General features: G+C 52.4%; 2 protein-coding genes across 3 annotated transcripts in view; one reads left to right on the top strand and one right to left on the bottom strand.

The window, feature by feature from the left end:
• Window positions 1-7,423: 7,423 nt before the first annotated feature.
• Window positions 7,424-12,372, top strand: LOC110589792 (cardiotrophin-2). The gene is made up of 3 exons (XM_021700404.1): window positions 7,424-7,439; window positions 10,338-10,474; window positions 11,914-12,372. The coding sequence occupies exons 1-3, from the start codon at window positions 7,424-7,426 to the stop codon at window positions 12,370-12,372; spliced, it is 612 nt and encodes a 203-aa protein (XP_021556079.1).
• An 816-nt stretch (window positions 12,373-13,188) lies between these two features.
• Window positions 13,189-14,063, bottom strand: part of CTF1 (cardiotrophin 1) — a 4,579-nt gene continuing 3,704 nt past the window's right edge. Inside the window, exon 4 of one of the 2 annotated variants that reach the window (XM_044915113.1) lies at window positions 13,189-14,057. In XM_044915113.1, the coding sequence (XP_044771048.1) occupies window positions 13,836-14,057 (222 nt within the window). In that variant the 3' untranslated portion in view covers window positions 13,189-13,835. The remainder of the gene's footprint in view (window positions 14,058-14,063) is intronic. The other variant, XM_044915114.1, reaches the window with a different exon arrangement.

Raw genomic sequence — 14,063 nt, 5'->3', positions numbered from 1 at the left:
ACGCTTAACTGACGGAGCCACCCAGGTGCATATATATATATATATATTAAATGATTACCACCAAAAGTTTAGTTAACATCCATCACCTCATGTAGTTACACAAAAATGTTTTTACCTATGATGAGAGCTTTTAGGATTTATTCTCTCAGCAACTTTCCAATATATCCACAGCAGTGTTAACTATCGTCATCATTTCTTATATCCTCACTACTTATTTATCTTATAACCAGAGTTTAGACCTTTCGACCATCTTCACATAATTCCTCCACCCCCCCAACTCCTACTTCGCAACACAAATCTGATCTCTTTTTCTATGAGTTCATTCTTTTGAGATTTCACAAATAAATTAGATCATACAGTTTTGTCTTTCTTGGTCTGACTTATTTCACTTAGCATAATGCCCTTAGAGTCCATCCATGTTGTTGCAAATATCAGGATTTCCTTCTTTTTTAAGGTTGAATAGTATCCCATTGTATGTCCATACTACATTTTCTTTATCCACTCATCTGTCATGGACACTTAGGTGGTTGCATTGTCTTGGCTATTGTAATTAACGCTCAAGCCCAAGCTTTTAAAATATTCTTCTATATTTTTGCTTAGTGATTTCAGAGATCTCTTTCACATGGAAATCTTTAATCTATCATTTATTTCTTCCTAATGGTATTAGAAAGGGATCTGCCTCAGGTTATGTTCCCCAGGAACAGCCTGAGATGGGCTCGACCAACTGGGACAAGGTTCTCAGAAGAAGAAGAATGAGGTCATCAGATAGGGCAGGGAGGAAATGGGAGCAAGAATGTGGTCTTGGCTGCGGACTAGCTTTGGTTTAATCCTAGAGAAAGCTCTGGAACCCAAACTGTACTACCAGGTTAGTTCCACCTGGAGGTAAGTAAGGCCTTTCTTACATCTGTGCCAGTCTGCCATTGGCCAGGGTCGGCCAGGAGGAGGGGTGCTGGACAGTTCTCCAGAGACGGGGGGGGGGGGGGGGGGGGGGGGGGGGGGGGGTGGAGTTGCAGCTGGGTGATGGGTGTACAATTGTAAAGGGATCTGGTGGGGCCCCAAGAGCGTGCATTACAGTTCACCTTTGCACTGCTCAGATCTACTTGCTTTCCCCCTGAAGTTCACTCCATCCAGGTACAGCTTCTCCAGGATTCTGATGGGTCACAATTTCTAGGTAAACTTAGAAGAGGAGAATTAGTTCTAGAGCCTCCCCTGAAAGTCATCATCTCCTTCCTCTGCCACTCACTCATTTTAGCCTTCCCTTCCCTTCTACTCCTGACTTCAGCTGGTATTTCTGCTGCTCTCGATAGCCTACCTGGTGGGTTGACCCTGGCCCTCAACCCTGAAGGGGCGAGTCCCTAGTTACCATGCCCTATCAAGCCATGGTACAAATCAGACTCACCATGGCTATCTGGAGATGTCCCAGGGGATGACCTGAGTGCTGAACATCTTCCTGCTGACCGCATTGCATAGCAGCGGTCTTACCTCCTGGTGATGACCAAGGTCTGTTAACCCTGCTAGTAGGACAAGTCCTTTCTTTGACTGCTCGTCTGTTGGCACAAGGAGACCAAAGTGACCAGGCGGCAGGCGTAGCTCAAAATTCACTGGGACTCTTGCATGGCTCCTGGCAGAAGTGTTCCTCCCCACTCTGGGAATTAGGATCTCTAGACGCACAGGGCCTGAAGTTAGGGGGCTGGCAGCACAAATTCCCCAAGGAGGTTACTGGAAGTGATGGTAAGCAGGGCCACTCCTGCTTCCAATCCTAGGTTTCCAGACTCATATACCTATGCTCTGGGGCACAGCCCCATAAAACAGCCATTGGCTTAAGGTATATATTGCATCCTAAAAAATAGTGCTGGGTCCTCTTCATGCTAGTATTCAAGCTGCACCTTCCAGAGGCTTCCTTTACCCTAAGAGGCCGGCAGCTTCCGGATGGTACAGCAAATGGCAGTGTGTCCACCACCACGCTTCCTTTGCTGTAAATGGGTCCCTTGGTCAGAGGGAGAAGGAGGCAGCTGTGGGTCATCAGTCACCAGCAGTCACATCAGCCAGGAGCTAGGTGCCCTGCTAGTCAAAGGAATCTGAGTGGGACACCGGCTGCATGCGTTACAGGATCTCATTCAAATTTTCCCATATAATTTTCCAGCGATCCTAATGCCTTTTATTTTATTTTAAAGATTTATTTACTTATTTGAGAGAGAGAGAGCATGAGCTGAAGGGGCAGAGGGAGAGGGAATTTCAAGCAGACTCCTCACTGAGCGCAGAGCCCGACGTGGGGCTCGATCTCACAACACTGAGATCAGGACCTGAGCAGAAACCAGGAGGCGGACGCTTAACTGACTGTGCCACCCCGGTGCCCTGCCTTTTATTTTAATAGTTTATCCTTATCCTCCCTCATTTTATTTTATTTTATTTTTTAAAGATTTTATTTATTTATTTGACAGAGAGAGAGATAGCGAGAGCAGGAACACAAGCAGCGGGAGTGGGAGAGGGAGAGCAGGCTTCCTGCCGAGCAAGGAGCCCGATGTGGGACTCGATCCCAGGACCCTGGGATCATGACCTGAGCCGAAGGCAGTCGCTTCACCAACTGAGCCACCCAGGCGCCCATATCCTCCCTCATTTTAAATGACCTTTTTATCATATCCTAGATTGCTATGTATCCATGGGTCTATTCCTGGTCTTGCTATTCTGTTCCATTAACCTACTTGTCCCGTTCTGTATCTCCGTCACACAGTGTTTCATATAGTAGAGCTTTGGAGTAGTTTTTCTTATTTGGTAGAGTCTGCTCATCTGATTAGACTCTGTTTATGTGCTACTTCTCTGGGAAGTTCAGGTCGCAGAGTGAGAATTCAGTGGGTAACTGCTGAGCCGAGGGACAGCCTTGCCGGTTCTAACTCTGCTTTCTCCCAGTTTTAACCCAACCCCTAGATCCCCACCAGACTCTGCTCCTAGGACAGGGCTTGTACACCTCTTCCTCGGGCCCTCTTCCTCCCGTCGAGGGCAGCTCAGGAAGCAGACGCAACGCTTGGCTGGGTTCCAGAGGTGGCCGAGGGCTGAGTTGGGCCTGGATTAGGACATACAGGCAGACCACTGGCGGGTCTGTGCGTCTCACTTGGTCATCGTGGTGTCCAACCAGCTTGGGACAGACGGTGGTGCAGATAATGGGACAAGAAAGGAGCTTCGTCTGGGGATAGCAGGGAACAGCTCAGACATTGGAGCCAGTCCTGCGTTCAAGGCCTCTACAACTCACTCTCTGTGTGATCCTCATAAGTCACCAAACCTCTCCAAACCTCATTAGTAATCATAAAACCCATTTCCCAGAGTTGTTACAAGGATTAAATAAAATAACATCTGCATATAAAGTGACTGGTAATACAAAAGAGGCTAAAAAATGTGATTCTTTTCCTTCTTACCTTCTCATCTCATTCCTTCTTACATCTCATCTGCAAAATGGGGATGCCAGGCCCTTGTCAGATAACCCTGAAGGGAAACCAGGGCACCAGGAGCTGAGGGAAGGCCCCAGGAGCCAGAAAGTGTCAAGCCCCAGAAACTAGAAGTGATGATAACAATGAAGAACCCTGGTCTGGAGCTGGGGTTCAAATCCTAGCACGGTTCCCTGCCAGCCGCGTGACCCCGAAGTGATCACTTAACCTTGCTGTGCCTCAATCTCTTCATCTGTGGAATGGGAAGACAATACTATCCACTCCATGGGGTTCTGTAAAGGAAGCGTGAGATATTGTACAGAAGGGCTTAGAACAACCCCAGGCCAAACCCTCACTGCCCCTTTGGCCTGCAGCCCCCTTAGGATGAGGCACTCACATAGGTGTTCTGCTCAGCCGACCAACCTCCTTGGCTTGGCTTTGCAGAGCCTCCGGCTGGAACCATGGTACTCCTGCCTTCCTTCACCTGACACTCACTGAGGTGTCACCCTTGTACCGGGCCCAGTGCTGGGGCTGCAGAGCTGAGAAGTCCCTGCCTCCTGTCACACTGGGAAGAAAGACTGGGAGACCGAGAATGACAACGTAGGGTGATCAATAAATGGACAGGGGAACCTGGCGACCTGTGGGAGCCCCGAGGGGGCAGAGGAGACAAGGAAAGCTTCCCAGAGGAGGTAAAACCCCGAGTTGAAGGTTAAAATATGAGAAGGATTGTGTTGGGTGAAGGGGGGGCAGGAGAGCTTTCTATGCAGGGAGAGTTACCTGAGGAAGGCCTAGTGTTGATCAGGCCTGTAAGTGGGTTGTGGGCCTCAGGTAGAAGGTGGGGAAAAGCAAGAAGTGAATTGCAAGGCTGCACGGCGACTGGGGGATTGCAGGCCTCAGAGGGCAGGCTGCAGAGTTAGGACTGTATCCTGAGGGCACTGGGGAGTCAAGGAAGATGTGGAGATGGTGGGAGAGTGCAAGATGAGTCTTGCTCTTCCCCATCTGTCATATCTCACCAACCACCAGTGTCTTTGCCCTCTCTGCCGGCCTTGTCTGTTCCTGAAACCTCTCATGCATGCTCCCACCTCAGGGCCTTTGTACTTGCTATTCCCTTTGCCTGGAGAGGGAGGGGTGAAGATTTGTAGTGGGGGGGATGGGGTTGGGCTTAATACCGGGGGTCAGGGTGAGGATCTGGCTTGGAGTTCCCATTTGTTTGTTCTGAATGGGCCTCATTATGTGACCTGCTGGATGACACTGAGGTCATGCTTTAGTATTGTCTTCCCATTCCACAGATGAAGAGATTGAGGGAGGGACAGGATAGATCTCTTGAAAGCATATGTATGGCAGGTGGGGATTGGCCTCCAAGCCTGGGGTCATGCGGCATCAAGGCTTTTGCCATTGGTTGGAGGCTTTCTGTGCCATTGGGGTAACCCTTGAGGGACCTAGGAGGGTCCTCATAGCAGGGATCAAGGCACCTGGTGGGTAGGGTGGTGGGAAGTATTACCCAGTTTCCAGATGAGGAAACAAACTGAGGCTCAGAGAGGTTGGGGGGTTCGCTCCAGCTAGCGACGGACAAAGGCAGGACTCACACCCAAGTCTGATCCTGAGTTGGGGGGATCCCCAGGCATCAGCTTCTGATGAGACTAAAACAGTGATGGAGACAGATGGGCTGCAAGGTGGGGATGGTCAGGGTGGCAGAGTTGATGACCTTTGCCAAGAGAGATGCCTTGTGATAAAGCTGGGCCTGGGCTAGGGGCCAGTTCCTCCAGCTGTGAAGGGCACCTAGGGGTTGACAGAGAGAGAAAGAGAAGCCCCCAAGAGAAGTAGGAGGTGGTGGGGTTGGGTGAGGGTGAGCCTGGCCTCTGGGGTGAGGCCCAGCCCCACGTCCACCATCCACCTGTGAATAGCACCAGATCGAGTATCTGCCTCCCTCTTCCCCTCCTCCCCTCCTGCCCTCCTCCTCCTCCTCCACCTCCCCCTTCACTACCTGGCCCTGCCTACGCCTCAGTGCACCCACTCAAAGGGCCTAGTCTAATCCCCTGACATCACCGCTGCCCAGCACAGGCCCTTTCTGGCACCCTGGCAGCCCCCCGCCTCAGAGATCCAATTTAGGATCCCCCACCTCAGAGCCCAACTTTCCTTAACCTTCTCCCTCCTTCAGCTCACAGTTCAGATCAGAGACACCCCAGACCTGGTCCCAAGCTGGGAGGTGGGAGTCTAGGATCTGTTCTAGCCTTACTGTGTGACCCCAGGTAAGTAGCTGTCCCTCTCTGGGCCTCAGGCTCCTTATTAATCGCCCCCCCCCCACCACCACCACCAGGTAATCATATCAACATATTTTGGCTTCTTCTCAGCACTTTGTTGCTTCAGGAAATTTTGTTTTTATCAGTTCACACATTTGTTGTTGGTCTTCCCCTCTGGACTGGGCACCCTTGTGAGACAGGGACCGAACCCATCTTATTATTCACCCTGGTACCAGCCCACAGTAGAGGTCCCATCGAAATCTGCTGACTGAATGTAGACATGGGTGAAGGAGTGAACAGATGTATCTCCCGCCTTTGCAGGAAGGCTGTGGGCCTTTTTTCTCCCCACCAGGGAGGAAGGTAGAGCAGTCTTCCATCCCCCAACTGGATAGGAGCAGGGTGGGGGTCTGACCGAGCACTCTGACCCAGCGGGTGGGCAGGGGCTGAGAACTGGACAATGCTCCCTTATGGAGAGACTGGGGACGTTGTGAAGAAGGACCAGAACTCAGCTACCCCCTTGGGCCACGAGGCTTCCCCAGCTGGACAGGGCCTTAGGTCTGTGTCTGTGTGTCTGTACGGTGCTGTGTCTGGGCAGAGGGCAGCCACTGGCCCAAGATCTTCCAGGACAGCAGAGACTAAAACATGGCTCGATCTCAGGAGTCCTGCCCTCCAGCTGCACCTGTGTGTGTGTGTGTGTGTCCACCCACGTATGTACCTGTCTGCGCCACATGGTCCCAGGGTCCTGGGATCGAGCCCCGCATCGGGCTCCCTGCTCGGCGGGAAGCCTGCTTCTCCCTCTCCCACTCCCCCTGCTTGTGTTCCCTCTCTCGCTGTGTCTCTCTCTGTCAAATAAAGAAATACAATCTTTAAAAAAAAAAACAAAACCCTGCCCTCATGGAGCTGATGCTCTAGTGGACGTGGCCTCTGCGTCTACGGAACCACACGCACCCTGCCGGGCCTACACATGCTACAGAAGGAGGGTGCAAACGTGTCCACGCGGGTACATGCAGACCTGTGTGCACATAGCCACACCCGTGATCCCTCTGGGATCATGACCCAAGCCGAAGGCAGAGGCTTGACAACTGAGCCACCCAGGCACCCCGAGGGCAGGGAATTTTGTCTGACTTGTTCTTTGTTCTATCCCAGCACCTGGAACAGGGACAAGCACACAGTAGGTGTGGATACTATTTAAATGAATGAATGTGAGTGCGCTCACATGTCTGGTGTGGGCCCGTGTGCCAACGTGTGGTGTGTGTGTGTGTAGACGTGCGCACGCTCCTGTGTCTAAGCGTGTACCTCGGCGTGGGTGATATTGCTCACATGCCACCACTCCCACCCCTTTTCCAAACTCCTCGGAAGCCAGGGCCCAAGGCCTGGGTCCCAGCGGGGCGGAGCAGGAGGCGGCCTCCTCATGAGAAACTGGATCCCTGGACGTGCGGAGCAGCAGGGAGCAGGGCGGCCCCTTTGTCCCCCGATAATCCCCTCCCGCCTTTGACCCCTCCCTCCCAGCAACCAGGGTTTAAGGTCGAGTTTGGGGACTGTAGGGGACTAGGGTGTCACCTCAGTGTCCCCTTCCCTGCCTGTCCCTTGCTTCTGGGGCTTCTGCACCTGTGTCCCCCCACACCCGCCCTAGGGTGTGACTCCTTCCCTCCCTCTTGGGCGGCCTCAGCGCTCAGCCCAGGTATAAAGCCACCTGAGGGGCAGGAGGACAGGTGCCCCAGAAAAACCCAGAGACTGGAGAGAGGAAGGAGCCAAGGAGAGAACATGAGCTATCCACTAGGTGAGTGGGGGGGGGCAGATGGAGTGCCAGGGCCTAGAGACCAGGAGGGGAGGGGTACTCTCTGGGCTCTCTGGCCCTTAGGACTCAGGTACCTGGCTGTCTTTGCTTGCTAGGAACCTCCAAATCCTTACACACAGAAGGCTTCGTTCATCACTCATTCATTCATTCAAGAAGAATTACTGAGTGCCTATTATGTGCTAGGTAGTTTTCTAAGCATTTGGGGATACAGCAGTGAACAAACAGACAAAAAGCTATGGTCTCATGGAGATTTCATTCTGCAGACAGACGATACACATCATCGTCATAAGTAAGTAAATTAGTCTGGGTGGCTCAGTTGGTTAAGCGCCTTCGGCTGAGGTCATGATCTCAGGTCATGATCTCTGACCCGGCTCCCTCTCGTACTCTCTCTCTCTCCCTCTCTCTGTTTATTTGACAGAGAGAGACACAGCGAGAGAGGGAAAACAAGCAGGGGGAGTGGGAGAGGGAGAAGCAGGCTCCCCGCCGAGCAGGGAGCCCGATGTGGGGCTCCATCCCAGGACCCTGGGGTCACGACCTCAGCCGAAGGCAGACGCTTAACGACAGAGCCACCCAGGCGCCCCCAGTAAATAAAATCTTAAAAAAAAAAAAAAAGTACATAAATTATAATGCCAGTTTGATATAAGGTGAGTGCAGTGAGCCAATTTTTTGAACGAATGAATGAATGAATGAATGGGCCTTCACTTTCAGCCTTCCCTTAAGTTCTGAACTTAGGGAACTCAGGAATGTAGAAAGGGGAACAAAGGAGGCCATCCCAAATTGCTTCTCATCTCCATTGCTTCCCGCTGGTGACCTTAGGCAATTCCCCCCCCCACCCCTCCACCCCCGCTGAACCTCAGCTGGGACCGTAACTGGGCCTGAGCTGTAAGAGGACAATTCGCAGCATTTACTCAAATTTAAAATGAGCACACCCTCCAATCCAGATATTCCTTCTTTATCTCTTTTTTCTTTCTCTTTCTTTCTTCCTTCCTTCCTTCCTTCCTTTTTCTTTCTTTTCTTTCTTTCCTTTCTTTTTTTCCTTTCTTTCTTTCCTTCCTTCTTTCTTTCTTTCTTTTTTTTTAATAAAGATTTTATTTATTTATTTGACAGAGAAAGACACAGTGAGAGAGGGAAAACAAGCAGGGGGAGTAAGAGAAGGAGAAACAGGCTTCCCACTGAGCAGAGAGCCCCATTCGGGCCCCTGGGATCATGACCCGAGCTGAAGGCAGAAGTTTAACGACTGAGCCACCCAGGCACCCCTTATTCCTACTGGGAATAAGAGTCTGGGATAAGGATGTTCATGGCAGCAGTCATCAACAAATATTTATTAAGCTCTGTGCTAGGTGCTGGGGAACCAGCAGCAAATGAATCAGGGGAGGTTTCCTCTTTCCTGGAGACAAGGTTCTAGGGGCAGAGACGATAACAAACAAGCAGACAAATAAATAAATAATGAAATAGCAAGTCTCTGAAGACTATAAATCAGGGAGAGGGGGACGCCTGGGTGGCTCAGTCAGTTAAGCGTCTGCCTTCGCCTTAGGTCGTGATCTCAGGGTCCTGGGATCAAGCCCTGTGTCGGGCTCCCTGCTCAGCGGGGAGCCTGCTTCTCCCTCTCCCTCGGCCTGCCGCTCCCCCTGCTTGTGCTCTCACACTCTCTCTCTCTCTGGCAAACAAATAAAATCTTAAAAAAAAAAAGAAAGAAGAAATAAATCAGGGAGGGGGAGGGGGCTTTTGATATCCGGTCAGGACAGCTTATCTGAGTTGAGGCCTGAAGAACAAGAAGGAGCCAGGGTTGGGAAGGTTTGGGGGTGGCCAGGGCGGGGCCCAGGAAGGCCTGAGGGGGAATGGGATGGGAGGACAGTACAGAGGGGCCAGGCCTTGTAGGCCACAGGAGGGCTTTGGTTTACACACTTCCACTGTGTGAGGTGCGAGCAGAGGGAGGGTTCAGGCACAGGAGGGATCTAGTTGAGCTGGGGGGCTGTTGGGGGGAGGGCAGCAAAGGTGGAAGCAGAGACGGGGGTGGGGGAGGCTGCTGGCTCTAAGAGTCCAGGGAGAAGGTCTGGTGGCTGGGACGCAGGGGGGTGGCAACGGAAGGAGGGGGAAAGTGGATAGATTCTGGATGCATCTTTTCAACTTTTAAAACTTTTTATTGAAAAGAACAAACAGAGGGCGCCTGGGTGGCTCAGTTGGTTAAGCGACTGCCTTCGGCTCAGGTCATGATCCTGGAGTCCTGGGATGGAGTCCCACATCGGGCTCCCTGCTCGGCAGGGAGTCTGCTTCTCCCTCTGACCCTCACCCCTCTCATGCTCTGTCTCTCAAATAAATAAATAAAATGTTAAAAAAAGAAAAGAACAAACAGAAAAGTACACGACTCATGAAGCATACAGCTCAATGAATTTTCACAAAGTGATCATATCCTGTCATGAGCGCTCAGATCAAGAAACACAGAGCTGGGCTGACTACGTTTTAAGGACAGAGCCGATAGGATTTACTGTGGGGGTGGATGTGGAGAGCAAGAGAAAATGAGGCACCAAAGAGGACCCCAGGTTTTGACTTGAGCAAAGGCAAGAATGGAAGCCCCCTTGCCTGAGGTGGGGAAGGCTGGGGGAAGGGGACCCCAGAGTTGAGTATTGGATACTTCGAGTGGAGATGCTTACTAATATCCAATAATGTCAAGCAGGAAGTTGAATACATTGGGTCTGGGGTTCAGGGGAACGTTCTGGGCTGGAAATAATCTTACAGGGTGCTGCTGCCCCGACTTGGATCCACAAAATTGTTGCAGGCCACAAGGGCTGTGCCGCTTTGAGGAGCTGTGACACAGAATGAATGAACCAGCAGGCGGGCTCAGGGTCAGATTGGATGCCGACCTTTGATTTCCTCCACCAGCCCAGCTCTGCCTGCTGCCCCTGCTGCTGTCACCCCTCAGTCCGGGGGCCCCCATCTCCCCAGCTGAGCCCATCAGTCAAGCCTACAGCCTGGCCCTCTACATGCAGAAGAATACATCAACGCTGCTGCAGACTTATGTGAGTGACACTGGGCACAAGCAGGGGACGAGGGCAGTGGGACACTGCCCTCCTGGCCCAGCCCTGGGTAGCGGAAGCAGAGCAAGGCCAGGAGAAGGTTCCCTCCGTGAGTCTGAGGGTTCTGGGGCTCTGTCAACTAGAGACTCGCTTGGACAGTGTCACTGATAGCTGGTGACCCAGGGCTAGTCGTTCCTTCTCTCTCTGTCTCAGCTCCCTCATCTGCAAAATGGAATTGTGATCCTGCTTTTGCTCACCTTGCAGGACTCTTAAAAGATTCAAAGGCAGCACAAACAAAGAAAGACTTTACAGGGTCGTGATTATTTCCACAACCACCTCGTGCTGGGTGCTCACGTGAGCCCTATGCTGTGCTGGGCACTCATCCCCATTATCTCGCTGACTCCTCAAACAGTTCTGAGGGACGGAATTATAATCAGATAAGGAAACTGAGTCTCAGAGAGGGTGAATAATTTGCTCAAGGTCACACAGCTAAATCACTGGCAGTGCCAGGATCTTAAGCCAGGTCTGTGGCATCAGACGCCTCCCCCACCCCCCACACTGTCTAGAAGCTCAAACTAGCAGTCTCCTGGCTGAATCTGACCCACAGATGTTTTCTGTTCGGGCCATGAAATACTTGTTCAAATTTTGAACGTGGCTGCCTGTCTCAAACAGGCACAGGGGCCCTCCTAGCCCCTCACCCCATCTTAGTTCTGCCTTCTTCCCCAAGTTACACGATCCGCCTGGCCCCTAGCCAGGGTTTGTGACTCCTCTTACTGTAGTATATTCCAGGCCCATGTGAAGTTACTAAATCTAGTTTCTAGTCCCATAGCTGCCACCATTCCCTGGGTAGCTTTGGGCACCCTAAGCCTCAGTTTCTTCACCTGTGAACTAGGGATGTAGGACTAGGAGGTCTATCAATTTGGGGATTTATCAGTGTGCACCAAGATTCTGTGGGTCTAGGTTTGTGGAGGCGAGAACTTTAATGGAGAAGGCACTCAACTAAATTTAATAATGTTAACAATTATTTATTAATGATTCTAATAAAATAAGCACAAACAACTAAATGCTATGAATAAGAAAGAACCATATAGACTCTAACTACATTGTCAATTATTTAGACTGAAAATAGTATAATAAATAATATAATCACAGTGTCATGATATTAAGATATTATAAACAGTGGCTTATTATGCCCTTATTGTACGCCAGGAGCTGTGCTAAGTGCTTTCTATATATTACTTATCATTTGCACGAGAATACTGACGACTGGCAATTACTGAAGCTGCGATCCAAAGTTGTACAACTTGTACATGAAACTGCGAGGCTCTGTGCTAGGAGATGCCCACCAACTTCCCCTGGGAAGATGTCAGATGTGAAGTTGGGGGAGCCCCGGGGGACCACTTATGTCCCTGCACTTCCGTCTGTCTCTGTCTCTCATGCAGCTCCAGTACCAGGGCAGCCCCTTCAGTGACCCCGGCTTCTCAGCCCCTGAGCTTCAGCTCAGCAGCCTGCCTCCTGCCGTCGTCTCCTTCAAGACCTGGCATGCCCTGGATGATGGGGAGCGGCTGAGCCATGCCCAGGGGGCCTTCCTGGCCTTGACCCAGCACCTCCAGCTCGTGGGGGACGACCAGAGAGACCTGAACCCTGGCAGTCCTATGCTGCTGGCCCAGCTCGGGGCTGCAAGACTCAGGGCCCAAGGCCTGCTGGGCAACATGGCTGCAATCATGACTGCTCTGGGCCTGCCCATCCCCCCAGAGGAGGACACTCTCGGCGTTGTCCCCTTCGGAGCCTCAGCCTTTGAGAGGAAATGTCGAGGCTATGTAGTGACCCGGGAATATGGCCACTGGACAGACCGAGCTGTGAGGGACTTGGCTCTGCTCAAGGCCAAATATCCCGGATAGAGGAGGCAGGACATCCTGTCAGAGGCTGCAACACTTCTTTCCCAATGGACTCTTTTCTCCCTTGCTTCTTGGCTAGAAAGGAGACACGTCTTGTCTAGCAGACAGGGTGTGTATATTTGGGAATATTTCCTAGGAACCAGGCCCCAAGTCCCTGTTGCCTGGGCCTTTCCTGCCTAGGTCCTATGGCCTCCCTTCCAGATCTGGGTGGGACTCTACAGGTATCATTTCGTGGAGTCTCAAGCCAGTGGTCCTGGCTGCCCACATCCTGGGTGGAAAGAAGTGTCTTTTTGAAGAGGCTTTACTTCCCACTCTGCAGGGAGAGGACAGCTGGTCTCTTTCCTGGGCTCTCCCTGAGACCTTCCTCTTCCTGTAAGTTTGGGGAGGTCGAGGGGCTGCCTTCTTGTCTCTACCTCACTTCCTGTGGGAAGCTATGGACTTTCTGAGCAGAGAGGCCTCCCTTCTTGCTGGAGTTCATTGCCTCCCCTAGTCTACCTCCCTGACTAGGGCCACTGTTCCAACTTTCCATCTTGAGGGACTTCACTTCCCGATCAATGGAAGTCCAGTTGAAAAAAGTAAGGAAGACTCCTGTAGATGTTTCCAGCTCGGGGCACATCCACTTCCTGTTCTAGAGTGACTGATGTTATCCCTGGCCTGGGGGCATTTGTGACTCTCCTATTTATACTGTGGCCTTTGGGTCTGTCTGGGGGACCAGGCTGTGCCCCAAGGATTCTATTCTCCTCAAAGGTGTCTCCCCATTTTCAACAACTATATATACCGGTAACTCTAGTGTTCTTTTTATTTTTAAACATTTTATTTACAAAAAAGTTAATTTATTCTCAGAAATAAACTCTTTTAAGGTGTTGTTGATCTTTTCTCTCCATAGACCTGGCTTGGGGGGAGGGGAGGTGCAGGGACAGAGCAGAGGAGGTGAAGGAGGGGAAGGACATCCAAGGGAGAAGCAAGCAGGGCCCACCCAAAGGGCCGGGGATGGGGGAGGGAGAGCGCAGCAGGGGGAGTGACACTGTGGGGAGGTGGCTGCAATCTGTCTGCAGTAGCCCTCCCACCCGGGCTAGCAGGCACCTCCCTGGCCAGGGAAGGCCAGAGTTGATGAGGTGTCCCCTCCTTGAGATGAGGCTGAGAGGTACACATGCTCACATGGGGCCAAGGAGAGCCAAGAGATGGAGAAAGGGGGAGACAAAGAGGCCCCCCAGAGATGGGTGAAGGGGGAGACCGAAGAGAGACGGAGGCAGGCCCAAGCGGTGGAGAAGAAGCGGGGCAAAGCAAGAAAGGATGGACACGGGAAGTCACGAACACACGGAGGTCCGACAGGGAGGCACGGAGAGCATACAAAGCAAAGAGAGACGACAGAGGCAGAGAGAGAGACGGAGACGGTCGGAGCTCCCGAGGCACCGACTGAGAGACGAAGACGGACGCCGAGCGAGCTGCAGCCCCGCGCCCCGCGCTCAGGCCGGGCCCCCGGGCACCAGCTGGCCCAGGTCGCCCTCGGTTCGGCTCACCCACTCGCGGTAGAGGCCGCACACGCGGAGCCCCAGCACCTTGGCAGGGAAGACGCCCGCGGCGGTGGCGGCGGCAGAAGCGGCGGCGGCGGGCTCGGCCGGGGGCCCGCGGGTCTCGGCGCCCAGCGCGGCCAGCACGGCCTCCACCGCGGCGCCCAGGGCCCGGGCCTGGCG

This window comes from Neomonachus schauinslandi, chromosome 5 (genome assembly GCF_002201575.2).
Source record: "Neomonachus schauinslandi chromosome 5, ASM220157v2, whole genome shotgun sequence".
NCBI lineage: Eukaryota > Metazoa > Chordata > Mammalia > Carnivora > Phocidae > Neomonachus > Neomonachus schauinslandi.
The sequence above is the reverse complement of the archived record's forward strand: the minus strand, read 5'-3'. Positions and strand labels throughout refer to the sequence as shown.